This window comes from Ruditapes philippinarum, unplaced genomic scaffold (genome assembly GCF_026571515.1).
Source record: "Ruditapes philippinarum isolate M1 unplaced genomic scaffold, ASM2657151v2 ctg1297_1_1_1_1, whole genome shotgun sequence".
Lineage (NCBI taxonomy): Eukaryota > Metazoa > Mollusca > Bivalvia > Venerida > Veneridae > Ruditapes > Ruditapes philippinarum.
In genome coordinates this window covers 88,360-104,939 of record NW_026863527.1, presented here as the reverse complement: position 1 = coordinate 104,939, position 16,580 = coordinate 88,360, and the positions used below count along the sequence as shown (strand labels likewise).

Sequence of the window (16,580 nt, the reverse complement as noted above, 5' to 3'; positions counted from 1 at the left end):
AATTACAGACATTCCAATTGGTGATTTATCTTTATATTGTCCAATCACAAATAGCGTAACAAGTTGAGGTTCGGATGAAGAGGCAAAATGGCAGCTGATACTACTGAATGGAAAATAAAGAAACTAATACAAGATTTAAAAGATCAATATTCGAAGACAGTTCGAAATAATCCTGACACAGTAGCTCAGATAGAATCAGCTGTCAGAATTTTGTCATTTCTTGTCGCAGGTATATTAAATATGTTCTTAAAACTCGTTTTGTCACGCCTACTTTTGGTTTGAAAAAAACAACACGTTTTGTAAATTAAGTTGTTCCATGATATAAATAAAATATTCGTTTTACAAATGCCACTGGAACTTCACAAATATATAATGATCTTTAAAATAGATCATACAGAGAAAATGTTCTTACAGCGTCCTAGATTTTGAACCTAACCTTGCAGCCCTGGCATGGTCTTTAGCCCAACTCTGGCTTTCCACATATTATATACTAATTGATGTAACTTAAGAACATACTATTGTAAAAAAAGAGCTCATGATGATATGAAATTAGGTGCTGCCTGCCTATGGCAGGGAAAGGCTCTTATGAGTTAATAACTAGCATCACATTTTCATAATGTAAACCAGATCTTTCTTGCATTTTGTAAATAAAGTAATTTGTACGGTAAACAGTAACTGAAGTTCTACCAGAAGTGTGATTTGGCATGTCTTCTAGCTATTAACAGTCTGCTTTATGTATGATCATTTTTTCGGTTCCATCCCCTATCAAAAAGATACATCAGGGGGGTACCAGAGGGGAATGTGCCCCGTTCTGCTCAGGAGTTTAAAGGGGGGCAGCAGCCCCCTCATTGCCAAAAAAGATTTTTGACTTGTGAGAGGCTAAAATTGGCCTCAGATCTTTCAGAAGGTAACATGTAAAACCAATGCTAAAAAGCCTTTGATTAACTAATGCTGAAAAGCCTTTGACTCTAATCTTAATCAATTGGGAAGTTGCAGCACTTTGAAATCAGTTTTGATGGAAGAAATCAACGCAAAATAGTGATTTTTTGGTAATTTTGAGATGTCCCCTTGTTGCCATGGTAACAGGAAATTTAAGATTGAGCATGCTGCTACAAATGCTATGGTCAAGTCAACATTTGTGCCAAGTTTGATGAATACTGAAGTACCTTTTACAGTTTCATAGCAATTTGAACTTGTAGCAGCAGGTTATTTTTTTTTTTGTGAAAAGCTGCTCTCCCACACAAAACGGGTCTTAAAACATCAACATATCGATTTACATTTATTAGATATGCATTGAAGTAAATTTGCAGTTTCCATGTGATAACTGTGACCTAAAGTTGATATGTTATTATCAGCTCCGTTAACATGTAGCTAGTAGGACAGCTTTATGCAAGTAGAACTTACTTTATAAATGTCAGTTTTAAACTGGATTATCAAAGATGTGTTCTTCATTTTGGCTCTTCTTAATAAACATAATTTTCTAATATGAAATTAGGCAAAGCCTATGAAAGGGGAAGTCGATTGAATTTTTATTTTACATTTTCTGTTTTAAAAGTGTCATTCAGTATTTCATGCACTGCTTCCGTTTTCACTCGGAACACTCGATTATTATTATTCATCCGCAAAGTAAGATGTTTTGTTGTCGGATTATCATTTAGTTACATTGAAAATGGCAGGACCCAACTAAAACTGACTGAAAATTTCATTGATATGCATTGAGTTCTATACAGTCAACTCCACATATAACGAACTCGCTTATAACGAATTATCGTTAATAGCGAACTAATTCTGACATCCCCAGCCGATTCCTTCTTTATTTTATATTAAATCACATCGTTCAATACATACTCGCTTATAGCGAATTTTCGGCTATAACGAACCATTTTTTCAAGCCCCAAATGACGGAAAACATTTAAATTTCCTCGGTTATAACAAACTGTTATAATTGAAATATCGGGATGCGCTCGATTAGGATCAGTACATGAATAACACTATCCGATAATTAAACAATCGAATGATTGCACAGGTTAGTTATGGCTTCAGGGAATAAAGATTTTGAAAAATGTTCTCACAACATAATTTCCTACTTGTTACGGAAAATTTGTATTTCACACCCTCAGTTGATTGATGTAAATACCCGATAATTGCCAAGTAATCGATCTTTTGTGTTTGCAATATTAACCAAACGATAATAAACAAATAGCAAAAGAAAACAAATGGTAAGAACTTCATAGACAATTAATACATGAATAAATATATGTACCATGTACATAATATATTGCTCAATAAAATGCCCCTCGCGGTACCGATGTATGACTTCCCCTTATGAAATATAGCGTAGCTTTCGACCTGCAACCAGTTAATTGGTGTGTTTATAATTCTAGTCCAAAAAATAATTTGACTTATTTGGTTAATTAAAGGCCTATATGTCAGGGGCTGATACATCTTTGGCATTTTGTGACAGAAAACTATTTTAATAATTACAAACTATCAATGTGACCAATCATGCTAAATGTTTCTTAAAATTAACAAGGAATTTAGCTATCATACAACATTGTCTCACCTTGAATGAGATTAAACTATATCTTGGCAGTGTGTTTGCAAATTGATAAAATCTTTAATGCCTAAAATGATATGTTGAATACTCTCAAGAAATTTTTTACAGAATTTCACTTTAAGAGTGTATAAAAAATTGTTTTGTAAAGTATACTAAAATTCGTTATGGCAAAGTCAATTGAAAACTAGCTTTAACATTTTAATTGCTGAAAAATCACAGTGAACATTTAAGGGCCATCATAGATCTCATATTTAATGTTAACATTCATACAATAACCAGTAAATTAAAATTATAATTTTCAGGTCGTTTTGAAAATGGAGAAATTCTTTCTGAATTGATATATTCAGCTTCCAATCTACTTGTCTTCTTAAATGACAGTGTCTTTAAAGCAGCTTCCAAATATGTTTCCAAAGTTGTGGTAAGGCATTATTTTCTAGAAAAAAGAACAAGAACTTAATTGAAGTGTTCAAAGATATATACTAATAGCAAAATTTCTAGTCATCCATGATTCATCTTTTGCAAAAAATTCAATTAATTGCTGGATTTTAATATGTTTATATTAAAATATTTATACATTCATCATAAAAACAGGCTATTTAAAACTACATTTTGGGTTTGAATCCCAACAGGGACTTTGGATATTTTCATGTGAGGAAGCTATTCAGCTAGCTTACAGAATGTTGATGGTTCTATTCAGATGCCTGCTTGTGCCAGAAATAATGCATGGAAAGGGAACATACGGTCTTCCTCCACCAGTAAATCTGGAAAGTTGCCATATGACCAATACTGTGTTTATGTGATGTAAACCCAAACCTAAAAAACAACAACAAAAAAAACATAGATCTGTTCACTGTATTCTTAAAACTTGTTTGAATATGAGTGTTTAATGAAAGATATCTTACAAGAAAACATGAAAATAACATCAGAATACTTTATATATTATATCCTTCACAGAATGTAACAAAAGAAAAGATAAAGAGATGGCTTACAGTGTTAGAATATACAGAAGTGTTTCTGGAAATGGCTGCCAAGAAGAAATGGGGAACAAAAGGTGCATGGATCGTCATCACAATCATACAAATCATGAAGTAATTGTATTTGATATAACATAGTTAAATTTGTGACAAGAGACTGCTTGTGTGCCTATAATATATGTGTGTAAACAAAATTCAATTAATCTGGCAAAAACATTCATTGCTCTAGTGATTTGAATGATAAACAAATGGCCCTGTCTAGTTCTGACCTTACATTTATTAGTCATTTTGCTATTCTTCTTTAATTTTTGGGTGTTGATAGCCACATATACACAACAAATAACTCCCTGCATATATATCTTTTCTAACTTATTTTGAAGTTTATATTGATTTTCATCTGTAGGTAATGAGATCTGAAAATTTATTCATCATTTGTGTATCCAATAAAATACTTCAGCCATACATTATCATATGTATCTTTTATAGTGCTCATGCTAAAAGTTAAACAATTGATTTTGTTTGTATTTTCAGAACTGCATTAAGATTTTATGTGTTGGTAAAATTAGATGGAGGTATTGGTAGTACTCCTGCTATACAACCTGTGGATAGAGAAATCCTGAAGACTGCAGAAGATGAACATGATGTAAATATAACTATTTCATACCTTATGTCTAACTACATATCTAAGAAGAAAAAGGAGTTTCTGCTGCCAAGTGTTTAGTTAGGTTTCTGTTCTCAATTGACTCACCCCTCACAGCTAACAATTCAAATACTGACTGCATCATGATTCCACCATGTGAGAAAGCTATAAAGATAGCTTATAAAGCACCATCACATGACCTTTACAATGTTGATTTGACTTAAAACCCAACAAAAAAGTAGTAAATAGATTTTATGTCACAGTCATCTACTTTTTCCTCTATGTTTTAAATAAATATCTTGGTATCTAAAAGGTAAAAATACCGAATATAGCATGAAGTCCCCTACTTTTTGATTTTAAAAGATATCAGTTTATTAATTCATTGTTTCTCTGTATCCAGCAATGTTAAGGTTATACATGTACACACCAAATTTATGGTATTGTGTGTGGAAAGAACTGAATATTGCAGGGGAAAAAAGACTCTAATAGTGAGCAGTTGTGTTATGAAACATATATGAGCCGCGTCACGACAAAACCAACATAATGTGTTTGCCACCAGCATGAATCCAGACCAGCCTGCGCATCCGCGCAGTCTGATCAGGATCCATGCTGTTCGCTTACAAACCCTATAGCTAGTAGAGAAACTGATAGCGAACAGCATGGATCCTGATCAGACTGCGGGATGCGCAGGCTGGTCTGGATCCATGCTGGTCGCAAACCCATTATGTTGGTTTTGTCGTGACGTGGCTCATATATTAAACTATTATTTCAGAATCTGGAGGATGCCTGGGACGAGGAAGCAGCATACAGTGCCCAGGAAAAAACCTTCACCTTACAGAGCTCTGGTCGACAAATACGTACACTTCAAGCTGGTAAATATTTGTATATTTATATTTGTATATTCTCCTATAGTATATATGTTATCTGTAATATTATATACCATAAAAGCTAACTTTATATAAACAATCAGTACTAAAAACATTGACTTAAATGAAATATTGTATTCAATGCAAAGCACTTTTAACTTGAATATACATTTAGTATACATGTATGTATGCAGGTATTTAAAGGATAAAAAGGACTGTTCCATGTACTAAAGACAAAAAGTAAGAATGTCTATTGTTTTTGTAAGTTTTAAGGGAAAAAAAGCAAAACAAAACAAACAAAAAACAAGGGAAAAAAACATGCTTTGTCTTTTCTATTCAGCAAGTTACTACCTGATAGTAAGATTTTCTTTCTATGTACAAAAATCTTTATACATGTACATGTTATATGAAGAACCTTTCAAAGTAACTACTCTTTTTCCACTGTTAATTCTATTTGGATGTCCGTGACTGAGTAGTTAAGGTCATGAACTTTGAGCCCTGGTTTCACTGTGATGGGTTCAAATCCTGACGGAGACTTTGGAATCTTTAATGTGGGAAAGTTGTACATCTAGCTTACTGAAGACCAGTGGTTCTACTCAGTGACCACTGGTGTCTGAATACTGCACCTGAGGTTTTCTCCCCCCAGTGAACCTGGAAAGTTGCCAGATATCCATAACAGTTTTGTGTTACATAAAATCCTAATACAAAAAGCACAGTATAGCTATGGGCATCAAAATATAACCTAGGTGCTAAGTTTTTCAACCCAAAATTTAGATACTCATGTATTTTATGGTAGTTGAAAGGTCATATCTTGAATGGTTTTCAGTTTTGAATATCTGAACTTTCTTCATTCTAGATATAATCCTTAGGCAGGTTACTTTACACATATATAATTTTAGTAATTTTATCAGTAAAATTAACAGAAACACCAGTCTGATATGCAAAAATACTGTCAAATTGTTGTAATAGTTTATGCTTATAAATGAAAGACTGTGTTTCTATTTAATGCTATAAATCCCATATTACTCAGAGTATGTCACTCATTGTGTTATAAACAGAGCTTTGCTATTTTTATGCCCCCGCCATGTAATGGCCAGGGCATAAAGTGTTACCCTGTTCCGTCATTCCGTCCTTTCGTCATTCTGTCATTCCGTCATCATCAGTTTCCGTTCATTATCTTAAGAACGGTTGCACACATTCAACTCAAATTTGAAATATGGGTATGTCTTGAGAAAATACAGGTCAAGTTCTAATTTGGTCATGGTTTGATGATTTTTGGCTGAGTTATGCCCCTTTTACTTTGAAAACAATATGAAATTTTCAGTTTCTGTTCATTATCTCCCCAACGGTACAACACATTCAACTCAAACTTGACATATGGATGCGTCAAAGGAATGCGCAGGTCAAGTTCAAATTTGGTCATGGTTCAATGATTTTTGGCAGAGTAATGCCCCTTTCACTTTGAAAATGAAATGAATATATTCTGTTCATTATCCACCCAACAGTGTTACATATTCAACTCAAATTTGACATATGGATATGTCAAAGGAATGGGCATGTCAAGTTGGAATTTGGTCATGGTTTGATGATTTTTTGGCAAAGTAATGTCCCTTTTACTTTGAAAATAATATAGATACATCTTAGGTTTGAATTTGGTCGTGGTTCAATGATTTTGGACAAACTTGTCTTTCCTGAATGTTGGAAAAATTTTGAACTTTCTGTTTCAGCACTCATACTTTTAGCCATTATTTTGGCTACAAATATGCAATATGCCTTTTTTAAAAGGTTAAGACTGAATAATTTCAGTGCCTTGAACATTGTATGAAAATGGTTTGTGTTAACATTGAAAAGTTTTAAGGGCTTTGAACTTAAATGAAAAAAATAATTTGTGCAAACAAATTTGGAACTAAATATTATAACATCTGAAATTTTGGCTGCATGCGGGGGCAATCGTGGCATGATGACACATTTCTAGTTTTTTTTGTAGCCTACTAAGTATTAATTTATGATTTGGTAAATTTTCTTATAAATGTATTGTGTATCTTATTCTTAAGAGCATATTTCTCGATTCAAAGACAATTACTGCACTAATGATGATGTTAGTCTGCAGTTAAAATCATTTTTTTAAGGAACAACTGCGCTGATAAACTTGTTCGAGTAACCTTGAACCCCTGACAGACACTCCCTTATTAAATCATATTTTAAGTACCATAAGAAAGAAAATTTCAAGGAAATTTATCAGTTGACAAACCTATTTCATCTATTCAAACAACACTTAATATATTGCCCTAGCAACAGAGAACAATTTCAGGGCTAATACTTGCTTAAAGTAATTAAACAATGATCTCATTGTTATTTTATTTCCAGTGTCAAGATGTTTTCCCAGTTTTTCTCTTTATCCATATACATGTATATAGTTACATTGTGGGGGCTGATATGCATTATATTAATCTGGAAAACACTTTAATGTAAATAGAATAAGGAAAATATTACATCATGTGGGTATCATTGTTTAATATAACTGACACTAAATAATAAGAGTATATAATTAAAAGACAATTGCTCTGTTTAGTGGATGTGCGTGTAAGACACTAGAAGTTGTTGAAATCCCATCCTGCTTTATATAAAATTAAGGGAAACATTTTTTTTTCTTGTTTTATAATAATAATTCCTGTTAAACTTGTTTATTGAAAATGCCAGTTTTGGTCACAAGTGGCTCTTAGTATATGACATCTTAAGTTGTTGAAAAAAGCGGGAAATTGATGATAATCAGGTAAAACTGAATAAAAATTGAGTGTGTCTGACAAAATGGGCTAATTTCAGTAAAAGTAAAATTTCAGCTACGTGTTGAATGACCCCCATAAAATATTATATTGAGAGAAATGTAATGTCATAATTTCTTTTGAATTTCATCATTAAACACAACGTTATGATATCGTTAAAGCAGCATGCCTCAATTTTTTCATAACAATTTGGAAAATCGTTTAAATGTATTTAAAAGTAAAATATTGTGAATAGAACAAAGAAAGTAATTTACACATTGCATACGGCACTTACAATCCATGTAAATTACCAAAAATGGATCAAAATATGCAAAATAGCCCCTACTGTATTAATATGCTATACATATACTTGCATATGATCACAAAACGATGTGATAAAACATCAACATGTCCAGGTGTGATACGTTATGTTGGAAATGTCACGGCTCTTATCATGTTTTTATTACAGCGGAACCAGGAATGAGAACTTGGGGTGTTCCGGAGTCTGGTACTCAATCACCCCAAAACAGTGTACTGAACCGTAAACGGAAAATGTTAAACCAGCCTGCATCCAAACTTACCAAGCAGAGAAAATGGGCAGAGGGGTTACATATTGCCAGACCAATGGCCCATTGTATCTTTTTATGTTTTAATCATGTGGATATTTTATACATCCACAATTTAACTTACATGTGAAAGTAATGTCAGTTGGACTTAAGAATTGTGATTGATGGTAAATTGCCCTCAATTTCTTTAACCAGTATTGACATTATAAATAATTAGGGAACAATTTCTGATTGAACAAACAATGTATTTAAAGGTGAATATGATATTTACTTGTAAAAAAGAAAAAAAACAGGTATGATGTTAAAATCAATACAGTTTACACTAGTCCATTTAATGTACATGTACAAACAATATATTTAAACTAATGTATTTTGAATTGAAATAAAAATATACTATTGGTACACTATTTATTGAGGGTGTATGAAATAGTGTCAAAAGCAGTTATTTACATAAAAATAATTGTCAGTCATTTATTTGACCTTGACTTATACAGTAATCAGTATGTACATATCAGGACTAGATTCCTGGAAACCGTTCTTACTGGCCTGTGGAATGGATGTTACTAGGTTTGATTTTAACTTAATTTTATAAATATCATCATGTTATCATCCCTTATAACATGTGTTTCTAACAATAGCTTGTAAATTCCCCCCCCCCTTTTTTATGCCCTCGGGCATATAGTAATTGAACCGTCCGTCCGTCTGTCCGTATGAGGTTAACCTAGAACGGCAAGTTGGATTTTTTCTAAAGTTCTACCTGTACCAATGGCTTCTTAGTTTACACACTTACTAATCAATACAAAGTACATGATCTGGTCAAGTTACATAACTATGGCTTCCATATTTACCAAGTTATTGCCCTTTTCAGCACTTAGAAAATGAATATTGGTTAACCTTAAACGGCAAGTTGGAAATATCTTAAGTTCTATCTATACTAATGGCTTCATAATTTCCACACTTACTTATCAATACAAAGTACATGATATTGCCAAGTTATGTAACTGTGTCATCCATATTTCCCAGTTATTTCCCTTTTTTCACTTTGAAAATAGGGCCTTGTCTGGCTAACCTATTCCGGCAAGTTGGATTTATCGTAAATTTCTCTTAATTGCTTAATTTATTTAATGATATCTTGCATATTTGGTAGGTGGATACCTTTAATGGTCCTCTAATTTTTTGTGGAGTAAGTGGTCTCTAGGGTCAAGGTCACTGGTTTAGAAAATAAATTTAAACATTTTTGCTCATACAGCCTTTATTTCATGTTTAATACAAACATGCCAAGGGAGGTCCTCCTTCTTTGGGTATATTAAGGGGTCATTTGGGTCAAGGTCAATATCAACAATATCAAGGTCACCAATGTTAAAAATAGATTTTTACAGGTGTATTAACCATATTCTATAGACAGATGTCATTTATAATTGATAGGAACATAAAATTTGATGGAGTTAGTGGTCAGTTGGGGCAAGGTCACCAGTGCTAAAAATAGATTTTTACACTTTTGCTCATACAGCCTTTATTTATTGACAGATATATTTCAAATTTAGTAGGAAGATAACTTGCATGGTATTCATCCTTTTGATTGGGGTAGGGATCATTGGGTCAAGGTCACTTGTGCTAAAAATAGATTTTTTACACTTTTGCCCATACAGGCTTTATTTATTGACAGGTGTATTTCATATTTGATAGGAAGATAACTTGCATGGTATTCTTCAATTTGATTGAGTTAGGGATCAGCGTGTCAAGGTCACTAGTGCTAAAAATAGATTTTTACACTTTTGCCCATACAGCCTTTATTTATTGACAGATTTATTTCATATTTGGTTGGAAGATAACTTGCATGGTATTCATCCTTTGGATAGAGTTAGGGGTCAGTTTGATCAAGGTCATCAATGCTCAAAATAGATTTTAACATTTTTGCCCATACAGCCTTTATTTATTGACAGGTGTATTTCATATTTGGTAGGAAGATAACTTGCATGATATTCTATAGGTGTCAGTGGGTCAAGGTAAAGGGTGCCAAGCATAGATTTCTTACATTTATATATATTTGATAAAGTTGAATATTTATCACTTCACGTCATAGCAATGACTTGGCAACTTATATATTTCACAATTACAAAATGCCATGACTTTGTCAAGCTATAAAACTTGTGTTTACAATTTTTTGGCAATGTTTCTGTCCATAACTGAGTGAATGGGTAAACATTTTTTGAAATATTGCTATTGACAAGAATCGGAGCCGGGGGCATTTGTGTTTAATAAACACGTTCTTGTTTTTTTAAGTCTTAGACTTTCTAGGTACTTTTATATATCTTTAGGTTTACTCTTTTTTTACTTACATAAAAGGAACATTTTTGATAAAAAAAATTCTTGATAAAGAGTTGTGCTAAAATGTACAAAAAGGGCTTCCGGTTTCCTAGCAGTTTCCGGCCACAAATCACACTTTTTAACAAATAAAATAAAAATCAGTCTACTGAGGGGTACAAAACTTTTGACAGGACAAAGTTAGGTAACCTGTCCAGCATTGCCATGTGTTTAATGTTGCACTTTAATTTTACTTTTTAATTTGAATATAGGCCTGAATTGTAACAGCTTTTTTCACCTTTATTCAAAAATTCATAGCAGTTTTCCGGACCTTTTCTATATTGAATATAATTCAGTACCATAAAGCAATGTTAAGATGGTTTTATCAGACAAACAGAACTTCCCAACCTTTTCTGTGTCATCTGCAAAAATATTTTCCGAAGTATTGATTTACCTAAAATGGGTTCTTAGTTATTGTGCATGGATATTCAAACTAGAATTCTCCAGGTGCTTATTTTTGAAAGTCGCAAGTTCTCATGTAACTTTAAATAACAGGCAAAACTTCAAAACATATAAATCGTTGTACTATTTTAAATGCTGTTCAGCAAAGAAAACAAATGTCTCTCTGATTGATGAAGTAATGTGGATGCCTTACTGGTAAAAATAGACAGTACTGGACGAAAATGATAAACGGCTGGAAAACTGCTAGGGGATGGAAAATGCTAGGAAACCAAAGTTTATTTACACTTATTTTCTTATGTATTTAAAAGAAATGTTAAATTTTCTTTAAGAATGAGTGAATGATATAATTTATATCTCACTGATAAAGCTCAGTATTATACTATTTTGAGCCGCATCACGACAAAACATAGTGCGTTTGCGACCAGCATGGATCCAGACCAGTCTGCGCATCTGCACAGTCTGATCAGGATCCATGCTGTTCGCTTACAAACCCTATTACAAGTAGAGAAACTGATAGGGAACAGCATAGATCCTGATCAGACTGCGCAGATGTGCAGGCTGGTCTGGATCCATGCTGGTCGTAAACGCACTATGTTGGTTTTGTCGTGACACAGCTCATTTAGATGTTGACAACAGTGTATTTATATTGACTTGTTCTTGCAGTATGTATTTGATGGGGGATACTAAAGATTTAAATGCTAAAGAGAAAGCTGAGTTAAAGAGACGCAATATGATGTTACTGTACTATTTGATGAGATCACCATTTTATGATAAATATACAAAGTAAGTCAGCATTATATTTTAGTGTTGTATCTGTTTATATGTCTATTCTTCCTGGTAATTAAAATCTGTATATATTACTCTAACAACATCCTTAAGGGTATTTGTGTCCTGGTGGTTGAGGTGTCCTCCTTTTCACCACATGTTCAAGCTCTGTTCTGGTCACAAGCATGTTTTCTCATATAGTACCAGTAATGAAGATCTTTTAAGATCTAAATTAGAATCACTGTAACTACAATGCCTAGAACATGGATATTAAGTTAAAGCCATTGCTTAATTGTTCTCTACATCTGAAATTAATCCTGCCCTGACAGTCAAAATTTGTCCGTTCTTTGTCTTTTGATTCTTTCATGTGAGGGAGCTATCCAGTTAGCTTGGAGAACATTGGTGGTTCTACTCAGGTGCCTGTTTGTGCCCGAAATAATGCACAGAAGGGTAACTGAGGTATTCTTCCTCCTCCATTAAAGCTTTAAAGCTGCCATATCACCTATACTGGTCGGAGAGATAACTCCGACGCATAGATAACCCCGACACTTGATAAATATAATTGTTTTTGCTTTGTTTTTCAACAAATAAGCACATGATCACCTAACAGTATAGGAACAGGACAGAATGTGATGATTTGTTATAATTTGGTAGACTTTTTAATGTTTTTCAAATAACCTAAACTTTTTGTAGGCAAAAACTGCTTCAAAACATTCTTTTTACTAAATTACAGTAAGGTAGTTAGAAATGTATTGACCACAGGCCACTGACTTGGGAAATTTTTTTGAAAAATTGTTTAAATATTAACAAAAAATAGATAAACCATATAAGATGTAAAAATAAATTATTGATGCTGATTTTCCAGTCATTTTTTACTTAAAATTTTAAGTGTCGACTTTATCTACTGTTGTGGGTTAAAAAGACCATGTTTTGCATACCTCATTCAAGACCTTAAAGAAGTACCAGATTCCATTTTCATACATAGTTTTTGTGGTGTAATGTAAAATCTTTGAACTGAACTTTGTTTAGGTGGTTCAATATTTAAAATATACTGGAAGATAATTAAAATATTGCAAAAAATATGTGATTTAGTGTCGGAGTTATCTCCCCAACCAGTATTGTGTTGGTGTGACGTAAAACCCAACCATCCACCTTTCCCCCCCCCCCCCCCACACACTCTCAGAGTATTGTCAGCATTTTTAGAGATGTTTAAAAACATATTTTACCTCAGAAGCATTTTTTTTACTTATTTAGAATGGGTGCACATTAGTTTTGTAATGTTTAAATAATGGTTTAGACTTTTGAGCATGCTAGATGCTTGTTACCTAAAGAAAGCAGCAGTAAATGTGAACTTATTTGTCAAAAAAAGTAGTACATTTGTATTTTGATTTCAGTACAAAATATTAAAGTACTATAACTGTACTTAGTGCCAAAAACAGCAGAAGAAAAAGGACTATAAAAGTACATCCAAAAGTAAAAAAGTTATTAAGAAATAAAAATTAAAGCACTTCTGTGACATTATTGCCCTTAACACTGCTATTCAATAACAAAGAATATACTATATCAATATACCAAGACATAAATAGATCTAGCTTAATTTATTTTGTTTGTTAAGTAATTTTGTGCTTACAGTTTCATTTTAATTTATTTCAGGATGCGATTTATTGCAATCTTCAGATTCATTGCTCAGTATGTGCCATTATCAGGGTTTATCATCAGTAAGTATGATGCCTCTGTCCAAAATATTTATCTTTGGTTGGCAATTGTTCAAAATACTTTACATGTTGTGTTAATAACATTTCTGCCCAGTACTACATTTATCCTTGAAAGTCACATTATGCCTCAAAAACAAATAAATCTTTCCTTTAGAAAGAACAAACAAGAGGGGTTTTTAACATTTAGATAACTGATTGAGAGCATGTAAGATGCTTGTCACCAGAATTGAAATTATTTTTAGCTCAACTTTTTTTCAAAGAAAAAATTTGAGTTGTTTTAACAGTCATGTCTGCATTATGGTCCACAAACTTTAACCTTGATCATAACTTTTTAAGTTGTTGATGTATTGTCTTCATACTAAGCCACAACAATCCTTTAGACAACACCTTCAAGTATACCAGACTAAACTTGACCATCATTCACAAATGACCTTGACTCTCTAGGTCAAATGTCTTAATTTTTGCTTGAATTTTGCTGGTTTTGCTATTAGTGGCTATAACATTGTTATTTTTGAATAGATTGTCTTCAAAATTGAACACAACTATCTTTTAGGATAGACCATTAAGTTTACCAAACAGACATATACCTTCACTCATTAATGACCTTGACCTTGAAGGTCAAATTATTGAAATTTTCTTCTTCATTTATGGATTGACTTCATATTGAAACACAGCCTTTTTTTAGGATAAGACCTTCATGTATATCAAACTCAAATTTGGACCATTTATGACCTTGACCTTGAAGTTTAAATTACTGAATTTTCACTGATTTTTGCTATAATTGACTGTAACTTGCTAATTCATAAATGGATTATCTTCATACTTACTAAACAAAACAACCTGTTAGACAAGTCCTTTTAAAAGGTTGAACTGACCTTGACCTTGATAAATTACCTTGACAGTCAAGGTCAAATTATTGAATTTTGGTTTAATTGTCATAATTTGTTTAGAAAAGCTTTTTAAAACTGTATTAATTTGTAAAGGTATGATATAGTTAATATACATGTTATACTATGTTCCCTCTTGTTATTGTAGGACCATTATTGGAATATCTTCCAACATGGCAGAGAATGTACTTCTATGTCTGGACCTTATAAGAAGTGGCTGTACTTGAAAAAAACAGCGTTAACCAATACAAGAAATGGGGCCATATATCAAGGTGAACTGCAAACTTTGATGTGCCTATTTTATTTGTTTGTGATTGAAAAGAAAAAAATGTGACATATATTTAATGGCTATTCTGTGATTCCATTATTGTCCCCCGCCTTTTCGAAGAAAAAAGGGGGATATAGAAATAGGCTCCGTCTGTCCGTCCGTCTGTCCGTCCGTACGAACCCAGAGGTACTTGTGTGACGTGGAGAACAATAGGTTAACAGTAAATTCTCTTTGATCCTTTTCATTCCGTTTTTACTTGTGTGTCTTTTATAAGGCCTTGTGTGACTAAAAATGGCAAATAAGATGAAAGGAAAAGTCACATAAGTACCATTTTGTGAGTACGTCCGTCCGTCTGTCACACTTTCGTGTCTGGTCCATAACTTTGTCATTTATTAAAGGAATTTGAAATAACTCGGCACAAATGTTTGTTATAATAAGACGATGTGTCATGCGCAACAACCTGACCAGGTTCAAGGTCGCACTTCCTCATTTAAGATCAACATTGTCTATTTGAGGGTATATGTCGTTTATATAACTTTCTTATCTTTGAAGGGATTTTGTAAGTACTTGCCACAATTGTTAACAATAATGAGACGATGTGTCATGTGCAACAACCAGTCACCTACCTCCAAGGTCAAGGTCACACTTGGAGGTCAAAGATTAACATAGTCTGTTATAGGGTATATTTTGTGTCCGATCTAGAACGTCTTCATAGTTCAAGGGATTTTGAAATAACTTGGCACAAATAGTCACAATAATAAGACGATATGTCAAGTACAACACCTGCACCCCTACCTCCAAGGTCAAGGTCACACTTAGAGGTCAAAGGTTAACAGAGTCTGTTATATGGTTTATTTTGTGTCTGATCCATAACTTTTTCATAGATCAAGGGATTTTGAAAATATTTGGCACATATAGTCACAATATTAAGATGATATGTCATGCGCACTAACCTGTCACCTAACTCCAAGGTCAAGGTCACACTTGGAGGTCAAAGATTTACATAGTCTGTTATAAGGTATATTTTGTGTCCTGGCCATAACTTTTTCATGGATCAAAGGATTTTGAAAATACTTGGCACAAATAGACACTATAATAAGAGGATGTGTCAAATCGCAACACCTCCTTCCCTACTTCCAAGTTCAAGATCTCCCTTAGAGGTCAAAATTTAACATAGTCTGTCACCTACCTCTAAGGTTAAGGTCACACTTAGAGATCAAAGACTACATAGTCTGTTATAGGGTATATTTTGTGTCCAGTCAATAACTTTTTCATAGATCAAGGGATTTTAAAAATACCTTGCACAAATAACCACAATAATAAGACGAAATGTCAGGCCCAAAACATGGGTCCCTACCTTTAAGGTCACACTTAGACGTCAAAGATAAATTTGTGTCTGATCTATTATACTTCTTCATAGTTCAAGGGATTTTATAAATACTTGGCACAAATAGTTACAATAATAAGACGATATTTTATGCTTCATATAAAACTTCCCTGAGGCGGGGGACGTTGGTAACTCTGTTACAAATTCTTGTTTTGTTTTGTAATGAATGAAATGAATGAGATATTTTGTGTCATTTTGAATTTTCATTTTGTTTATGTAATGTTGATAAGGGGTATAGAATACTTCTGATTACATCAATAGTTAATATACATGTAGTTGTATGAGGGACAGGTCCTGGAGTTGTCCCTGTGCATGTTTAGTTTTATACATATATTCAGTTGTAATAAAGTAAGATGTCAAGTGAGGATAGGCTAAATTACCTTGATTGCTTGTAACTATGTATTTATGCATTGAATACAACCTGCTG

The 16,580-nt window shown here is 33.0% G+C and overlaps 1 protein-coding gene across 1 annotated transcript; it reads left to right on the top strand.

The window, feature by feature from the left end:
- Positions 1 to 60: 60 nt before the first annotated feature.
- On the top strand, positions 61 to 15,945 carry LOC132722316 (peroxisomal membrane protein PEX16-like). Its single transcript, XM_060706786.1, has 10 exons — positions 61 to 229; positions 2,860 to 2,975; positions 3,512 to 3,645; positions 4,063 to 4,174; positions 4,944 to 5,043; positions 8,269 to 8,433; positions 8,860 to 8,932; positions 11,795 to 11,914; positions 13,550 to 13,614; positions 14,647 to 15,945. The coding sequence occupies exons 1-10, from the start codon at positions 88 to 90 to the stop codon at positions 14,706 to 14,708; spliced, it is 1,089 nt and encodes a 362-aa protein (XP_060562769.1). The 5' UTR covers positions 61 to 87; the 3' UTR covers positions 14,709 to 15,945.
- Positions 15,946 to 16,580: the final 635 nt, after the last annotated feature.